Here is an 8,840-nt window from a genome sequence, read left to right on the forward strand (position 1 = left end):
ATAAAGCAAGCACGATTTAGATCGTCATCCAGTTGTACCTATGTTTGTATCCAATGAATTTTAAACCAAAGTCTTCCACTGTTGAAGCTTTAGTGAAGAATCCAAACTCAGTTGCCAATGATTTGAGTGTTCGATATATGACTTTCATTAACCATAGTTTAATTTTAGTTCTACATATTTTATTCTACTTTTTGGTTCACCGACTAGTTTTGATTTGAGGATTGTTTGGTTTTTAGGTTTTTCTAGGTTTTTTTTGGTGATCAATTTTCTAGGTTTTTTTGATGTTGTTATTTGTTCTTTTTTGTTTTTTTTTCTCGAAGCTTTGAATTTCTTCATCCATTGTATTTTGATTTTAAGGAAAATGAAATATTGGTTCTTGTGGTGGGAAATATGGTGGGTGTTTATTGCTCATATGAATCGTAATCTTAACTTATGAGTTTGTGACTTGATTCTAGTAAAAGTAAATAAGAAATATTGATTTCTATCCATAAAATGTGTTTCATATTATTAATGGTGGAGTTTGGTGGACTGTGGTTGGAGGTAAATGTATCTTACATTTGAATGAAACCATGTTGTTTAATTGTACATCTGACTGAATGTGCTACTGATGAAAAATGATCATTTTACCCTGCTGATGAAAAATGATCATTTTACCCTGCTGCTCTATATAATGATTGATAAAATTGTTGAATAATTACAAAAACATACAGATTATCATACAAAATGTAAATTACACACAAATCATTTAAAAATCCAAATAAAAATTGTCATACAAAATGTAAATTAAACATAAATAATTTAATATCCAAACAAAAACATAATGAAATTTAAAATAGCATAACAATTAAATGTAAAGTAGGTGAAATTAGTTGATTTGCAATCTGATCATGCAAAGCACACATATATTGAACGGCTTCTGGACATCAATTCCTCCACCCTGGACGTCAGAAGTAACCATAGTGTTCTCCTCAAAATTTGTAAACAAGTCATCTTGTATATTGTATTTCTTTATAAAATTACGGATCGCGACACAAACAATGGCTATGTCTCTTTGCACTGTAAAAGAATAAGAAGTCATTTGTTTTAAAATTAATAAGAAAATATAATTAAAAAGAAAAAGAATGCAGATGTCATTCAGCTCCTAGTGGGTATGTTCTTGTGACCAAAACACGCACATTGACAGGGTAATTGGCTGATTAGATGGACTAAAATGGATTTTTTATACCAATTTTGAAAGTTTATAGAATGGATAATGATATAAAAGCCCTTAAGTTTTCTAAAATGTACAAATTTAACCTTTTGTAGATTTTAGGTTCACTAAAACTAGATATTTGCAACTTTTTTCAAGCTTACCTTTTTGTGTATTTTTGGTTCATTAAAACTCCTACGTTTTGAAGAAATGTTTGATTTTACCATTTTTTTGGTTCATAAAAGCCTTAAGTTTGATTTTCGAGTTCATTAAAGTCCTTAAGTTTGACAGAAACGTTAGGTTTTACAGGGTAAATCCACAAAAATGGTAAAATTAAAAACAAAATGCAAACATCCGGTTTTAGTAAACCTAAAGTCCGTAAAAGGGTAAATCCGTACATTTCTACCAAACTTAATGGCTTTCATGTCATCATCCCATTATGGAATTGGAGTGCACAAAAAATTAACAAATGACCAAATTAGATCGAACCCCAAAGTTGGTTGAGCAACAATGCCAATAACGCTATAAGTTAAATATGATTCTTAACAAAAAAATAATAATAATAAATAAAAATTACACTTCTCTACTCTTCTTCTCTTTGTATTTTTCATTCGTTGACATATCTATCCCTTTCCTTTATTGTTCCTGATGTTTTTAAGTCTTCCATTCTTTTCTCATTTTTATTTCAGTGTTATTGTTTAATTCGAGAAAAAAAAATTTATATTGGATCCATCGACTTCAGCTTTTACGATTCCATATGAAGAATATGTTTTAATATCCATATGGAATTAGAACCAGGTTCTAAGTCTAATGTGGAAAAAGGGTAAAAGTCTATTACGCCCGGTTGTTTATATTGAACCAGTATATATTTTCTTTTCATATGCCCCGGTTATATTGAAGGAACCGGTTCTAATATGCATATGGAATTGGAACTAAATGTGTTATATGATCCGGTTTACGAATGCAAACCATCCTCTTTTTGTAATAAAAGGACCCGGTTTGAAACCGGGTTCTATTATGGATTCCACATAGGACTTGCTAGCATCAAACCCGGTTGCAAAACCGGGCTTAAGAAACCGGGTTCTTTAAGCTATTTTATTAAAAAAAAAATATTAATAAAAGTTCCTTCATAATTTCATTCTAAAAAAATATTTTGCATGGATCCTGTGAAAGAAATACAATCAACATATGATGACACTTGGTAAAGAAAGAAAAAAGTAGTTTTCTTAATAATTAGTGTAGCAATCGAATGGCAAAAAAATAGGACGAATTCCACAATGTCATTGCCGTCCATTGCCGGTTGCATACTTCGCACTTTTACATTCATTCCCGAACATTATAAATAAGCAAAAATAAACATGCATATAGCCTATAAGCAAACTACAATCCATTTTTAGGGTGTTTTAAAAGAAATATTTATTAGAAATCTCATAATTATTTCAAATGGCTGCATCACATTCAATCATCATCTTCATCGCAACACTTGTTGTTCTTGCAACTTCAATATCCGCCAAGGAATACATTGTTGGGGACAAAAGTGGTTGGACTCTCGACTTTGATTACCAATCTTGGGCCAAGGATAAAGTTTTCATCGTTGGAGATACACTTGGTACGTTATATTAATTCCCTTAATTAGCTTCTTTAATATCATTTTCAAACATTTTAGGTTTTCAAAAAATTAAGTTTTTTATTTTATAATCTTGTGCAGTATTCAATTATGCATCTAGTGCTCACAATGTGCTGAAAGTCAATGGCACCGGTTTTCAACAATGTATTGTTTCATCTTCAAATGGAACTTTGACGAGTGGAAGAGACATCATCCCACTTCAAACCCCAGGAAGAAAATGGTACATTTGTGGTGTTGGGAAGCATTGTGAGTTAAGAAACATGAAGTTTTTCATCACTGTTCTACCACAAACAATAGCTCCCGCTCCAAGCCCAGTAGCAACATCTGCATCGACCAAATTGATAGTACCAACAGTCTATGGCATTGTAGTTGCATTATTCGGCAGTGTTTTGTTGCTCTTGGTTTGAAACATGTTTTGTTTGTTTTGTATTCTTCAATTTGGTTATTTAATATTCATACATATTTATTTTTTCAATGTTGTATCGGTTTGAGACAATTTATATACGAAATGTGAATTCTTTTCTATTACTATGGGTCGATTTCCATCCTTTTTAATTTGTATTCATTCATATTGGAGTGTGAGATTTTTAACAAAAGTAAACATCCTGAGAACGCCTTGCATTTCATTAAATTTAATCTCCTAGATTTTTTTAAGTAATTTCAATTTCTTAGATTTTTTAAATGGTCTAATATTAACTGATGTAGGTTGATTCATTAGTGGGGCTACTAATGACATTATTAGTACATTTAATAAATAAAACTAATATTTTAAGATTTATGGTTTTACTGATTCATAAATTTCCACTAAAATTGTGAATCAAACTGAAAAGGAACAAATTCCCTATTAAACCGGTGGCTGACCTAAAAATTGTTTTAATTTGCTTCTTTTTTCCGGTTTTCTCATATTTTATACACCCATATTTTCATGGAAATTGTTTGGGTGTCAAATCTCACAAATAAAGGGATAATAATATCCTATAATTTACTGCTCTAATGCACTAAAACGAAGCACATGGTGACATGGCAAACAGTGTCGAACCATAGAGATACGGGACAACGTTTTATACATCTTTGAATAAGGTACTTTGCTCACGCGGGGGGGGGGGGGGGGGGGGGGGGTGAAGTTAAGTAATTTAGAAACAATCAAATGTAAAAACATGCATTAAATTAAATAAACTATAAACAGTAATAAGAGATGATTCTAGTTTCAGTACTTAATATTGTCATTTGACTTGATTATGTCTTGATGTCATTCATAATTATCATTCTATGTTGGTGCTGAACGATGTTAACACGCTCTAGCGTCTCCTGCTTGTCATATTATCTAATCAAAACACGCTCTTTGATTAAACCTAGTTCTACTAAGTCAACCTAAATCTGCTCTTAGATGGTATTAAAAACCGCATTAAGTTTTGTACAAGCTTCCCAATAGTGATTATTTCTTCTCATACATTCATAAGTGTGAAAACATCCTATTTGTACTCTATAATAAGAAAGCCGATTTCTTGTTACCTCATATTAACTTTATAGAATGATTAGGTGCCCTAAAAATTAATTAACTACACATGAACTCAAATCATATAAATGGTCAATAAAACATAAATCAAATTCAAGGATTTTGGTTAAAAAATAAAGAACAAAATCACTATAATATAAATATAAACCAAACATTAAGGCATATGCTTCAAATCAAACAAACAATATGTCTTGAATAGAAACAGGAAACTAGGTTTTTTAGTCACACATGGCTAAAAAAATAATCAAAGTCATGGAATTAAAAGTGTTTAATGCTTACAAACTGAAATTCAAAGTGTTAATGACTAGAAATCTTCAAAATTCTTCAAAAGTTGTCCAAAGAAGATTTAAAAACCGCCCGTGTGAAAAAAAAAAGACCATATTCCCTCTATTTTAGCTCATTTGGTAACTGCCTAGAAAAATCTCAAAGGAAACTCACGACCGCGCTTTTTGCACTCATGACCGTGACTTTTGGCATGCATCTGTGCTTTTAGCTGAAACTCCAAATGGTCTTTAATCTTCCCACTCCCTTCAGAAAGGACAAACACGATCCATGTTGGTGCAATATGGACCGCTTGTTAAGCGTAGTCATTTTCTATGATGAAGTGTAACGACTTTGGACTATGTCTTTAATCTTCCTTCCGCAACTCGCCCGGTCCATCTTCTCTCATTTATGCCCCAAAGGTTCAGTACTCTATTATTTTTGCTCGCCTCCACAACTCTTTTGCTCAACATACTGGCAATGCCTACAAAATAATTCAAAAATCAAGGAAGTACCAAATATTCTGAACAAAACAAGCAAGTGCCCCAATTATTAACTAAATGCAACAATTAAGAACTAAAATTCAATGAAAAAATGGAATTAGATGTGCAAAATAGGTATATAAAATACATCTACCATATATATTTAATCATTTCTTAGTATTTAATCAAACGGCTTGCATTTGATTGTGTTACTAAAGATATTGTTGCAGTACTGTGAATATTTGTAACACCCAATTCAGGTATGTAATACTCCAAGGTTATTTTAATTAAAGTTTGGGTTCTAGGATTTTGTAGTAAGCGCAACGCGACTTCTGAAGGTCGCGACATGGCAATGTCATTTAAAACTATGGCGAAATTAAGTGGTGATACGCGCCACAGTGGCGGCTGGGCACAAAACCCTAAATCTCGTGCTTTGGGCCCTATATAAGTGCACTAACTTCTAGGGTTTGTTGATTCTCTCAGCCTCAAGAATGAAACCCTAACCCTAGTGTGCCCTTATGTGTGTGTTTCTTGGTGTTTGAAGCCTTGGACTGCTCCTGGAAGAAAAAGAAGGCGGTTTGTATGCCAAGGTTCTAGATCCATTCAAGTGTCAACCTTATTTCCTTACTTTGGACCTCTTTAAGTCTTCAAGCTTGGAACTTGTTGAGTTCATTTGTTTAGATTCAAGATTTAATGATTGTTTTGGACTCTTCAATGGGATTCGTGTGGAGTTTGGCAAATTCCAGGGTCAAATTTTGAGTCTTGGGGTCTTCTGGAACCCTAAGAGTGCAAGACTAAGATTCTTATCTTCCATTTTGTTCCATGCAGGGCCTTGGAGGCATTAAGAGCTTAATCTAGATCTAGGGTTGGTATTAAGATGGCTTGATGTATGTTAATGGATAAAGTTGGAAACTTTATCCATTAAGCCCTTATTTCGACATGATTTGCAAGCTTAAAGCCTTGGTCTTACTAGATTATGACCTTACACGAAAGTTGGATTTTTACCGTAAACCGCGGTGCGGTATGTTGTAGGTCGTGATGCGGGTCGTAAGATCCAGTAATGACTGTTTTGGCTTATAGTGACTGTAGCACGACCAAGAGTTGGTCGCAACGCGGTGGTTGTTGATCGTTGACTTTGACTTTGACCATTGACTTTTGGTCAAACTTAGAGGTTTTTAGCTATAGACTGATGTTTGAGCCTCTGTTGGTTTAGGCGATTCGCGTAGCTGTCATTGCGATGAAAGATCTAGTATGCTCAAAAGTCATATTAAAGTGATATTGCTAAATAACATATGATACTAATGGGTCACACTAACAACAACTTGATACAATTGATTATTTATTAGAAATTGATTTTAATAAATATTCAATAAAACTCTTATAATTAAATTGGAAATTATTTATTTCATGGAAATCATAATTTTCATTAGCAAGTAACATTACATTATTTCATATAGTATGAATTAATAAGTAATGCACAACTTTTTGGACTAGTTGGAAACCTTTTGTCTTTTACTCAAAAGACAAAGTTTATATTTTATAAACCTTGAGTTTATAAAATTTAAACTAACTTTCTTCTTTATATATATAATTTCGAGATTTGCATGAAAGGGAGAGAAGTATGGCTTTCCAATTAGTTTATTCAAAAGTATTCAAGCATGGGAGACATGTTTATGACATGGGGACATATGTGCTTAAAGTGTTAAGACCTAATGGTTAATACCTTCACTTTATGCATATAAATAATAGGCTTGTATTCTTGAAAGAGTGTTCATTCCTTGCTTGAGGCATATGGCCGAAACCTCTTCTCTCCCTCTCTTTCTCTCTAGTTTTGGTTAGAAAACTTGAAGAACACTTGATTGTATTTCATCCATTGGAGACTTCTGCATCTATGATGTTTACTATCTTTTACAGCTCTGATATTTGTTTTTTGGTTTGTCAAGCTTATACATTGGTTATTATTTTTTATGAGAATGAAATTGGGATGTTTAGTTTTGTTGGGATGCAAACCCAATCCCACATCGGTAAAAAGAGAAACTGTATGCTAGCATATAAGGAAATAGGTTATCCCTTCTATCACCAATTGATTGTAGAAAATGGAACCTCATTGCTCTTCTGTGTTGGCATGGTTGGGCTTGTAGCGATCCTAACAAGTTTCAAATTAAAATTTTTGCATTGAAAATTTTGGACGTTACAATATTGGTGACAAAATAAAGGGTCATTTCATCATCGCAAACACCTATAGGTTGTCTTGGCGGTGGTTGTCATCGTTTTTCTAGTGATCGAATTCGTTAACTACAGAAATATATGGTATGTGGCGGTGAGAAACAAGTATATTAAGGGGTTATTTAGGATTGTTTTCCAAACTATGTTTTTTTTTTGACATTTTGGGTTTTCAAAAAAATCTGTAAGCTTTAAAAGTGTTAGGAAATAAATAAGTAATTTTGAAAAGAGCTTTTTACTACCATTTTTTTAAAGGTTGTTAGAAATCTGGGGTAAATCGATTGCTTGAAATCCACAGAAAGTCGTGAAAACACTTTCAAATTAAAGTATTTCGATGGTATAAATAGAAAATTCGATTAGATAAAATGCAGTGGTTTGTGAACAGAGAGAATGATCTCTTGTGTACCAGAATTATGACCAAAACGGATTAATAACTTCTATGTTTGAAAATTGCCTAAACTGTCACAAGGCATTTGCCAAACTGTCACCAAACTGCCACTAAACACGGGTTCTAGATAATGGTCAAGAAAATGGTCAAAACCATGTCAATTTCTATGCCACTAAAAATGGGCTCTACCCCTTAGACCCCACTACCAGAAGTGCTGCCCTCGGACCCCTATCGGTTCAGGGGTTTCGCCCCGAAATGACAATGTACTTTGAATCTTGAACAAATTTAAACAAGTGTGCACTCTGCACCACCCTTACTTGTTCAATGTTTATCAAGATTGCATTTGGTCGATAAATTAATCCATTAAACTACAATAACATTGATAATATAAATCAACAACAAATTTCATACTCTTCTTACTTATTGAAAATATCTTATAACTTATAAAGATGAAAAATACAATAATAGATCGATCATTCAAACCTAATTCTTTTAGCTTATAACATAATATATTTACATAAAATATTATATGTAAAAATATTAAATAGTTCTTAATATGTAACTATGTCATTTTTTCTCATTTTACATATATAAATTATTTCTAATATTTTTAAAGGCTTATTAACTTATATTTTTAATTACCACCACACAAGTTAATCCAATCACTTTGTATTAAAACTCGTTTTTATCACCATACAAGCTAATAAGTACTTCTCTCAAAAAAAGATTTTATTATGTTAAATAAACAATACCAAACAACCCCTAAGAAGCTTTTGGTTTTGGCATCGGATTAAGCAGTTAGGACTAAGATTAAGGCTGTGAGAGATACTTTTACATCAAAAGAATTAGATTCCTTCAACTATTTCAAGTAAGTAATACTTTACTACATATATGGGTTAGGGTGGCAATTAATGACATGACACGAAAAAAATACACGACATGAAACGAAACTAGGACGAATCTGAAATACGAATTTGTGTATATTTTGTGTTCATATCAATTGTAAAAAATACGACATTGTGTCGTGTTTGTGTTCAAAATTCGACACGAAATTGACATGATTTAGCATTTTTTTTCATGTTTGTAGTGTTTCTCATGTTATGTTTGATAAGTATTAATTAAACAAACTAATGGTTATTTTAAGTTATCTTTGT

At 32.3% G+C, this 8,840-nt stretch overlaps 1 protein-coding gene across 1 annotated transcript; it reads left to right on the top strand.

Moving 5' to 3' along the window:
- The first annotated feature begins 2,632 nt into the window (after positions 1-2,632).
- LOC145120432 (blue copper protein 1b-like) lies at positions 2,633-3,223 on the top strand. Its single transcript, XM_079056255.1, has 2 exons — positions 2,633-2,798; positions 2,898-3,223. The coding sequence occupies exons 1-2, from the start codon at positions 2,633-2,635 to the stop codon at positions 3,221-3,223; spliced, it is 492 nt and encodes a 163-aa protein (XP_078912381.1).
- Positions 3,224-8,840: the final 5,617 nt, after the last annotated feature.

Source organism: Lactuca virosa, chromosome 6 (genome assembly GCF_052849685.1).
Source record: "Lactuca virosa cultivar CGN04683 chromosome 6, Lactuca_virosa_CGN04683_v6, whole genome shotgun sequence".
NCBI classification, from domain to species: Eukaryota; Viridiplantae; Streptophyta; class Magnoliopsida; order Asterales; family Asteraceae; genus Lactuca; species Lactuca virosa.

Excerpts from the sequence above, each read along its gene's own strand:
- LOC145120432 (XM_079056255.1), top strand. The coding sequence starts at position 2,633 with ATGGCTGCATCACATTCAATCATCATCTTCATCGCAACACTTGTTGTT. Across the intron at positions 2,799-2,897 it reads CATCGTTGGAGATACACTTG|TATTCAATTATGCATCTAGT; the intron begins GTACGTTATATT and ends AATCTTGTGCAG.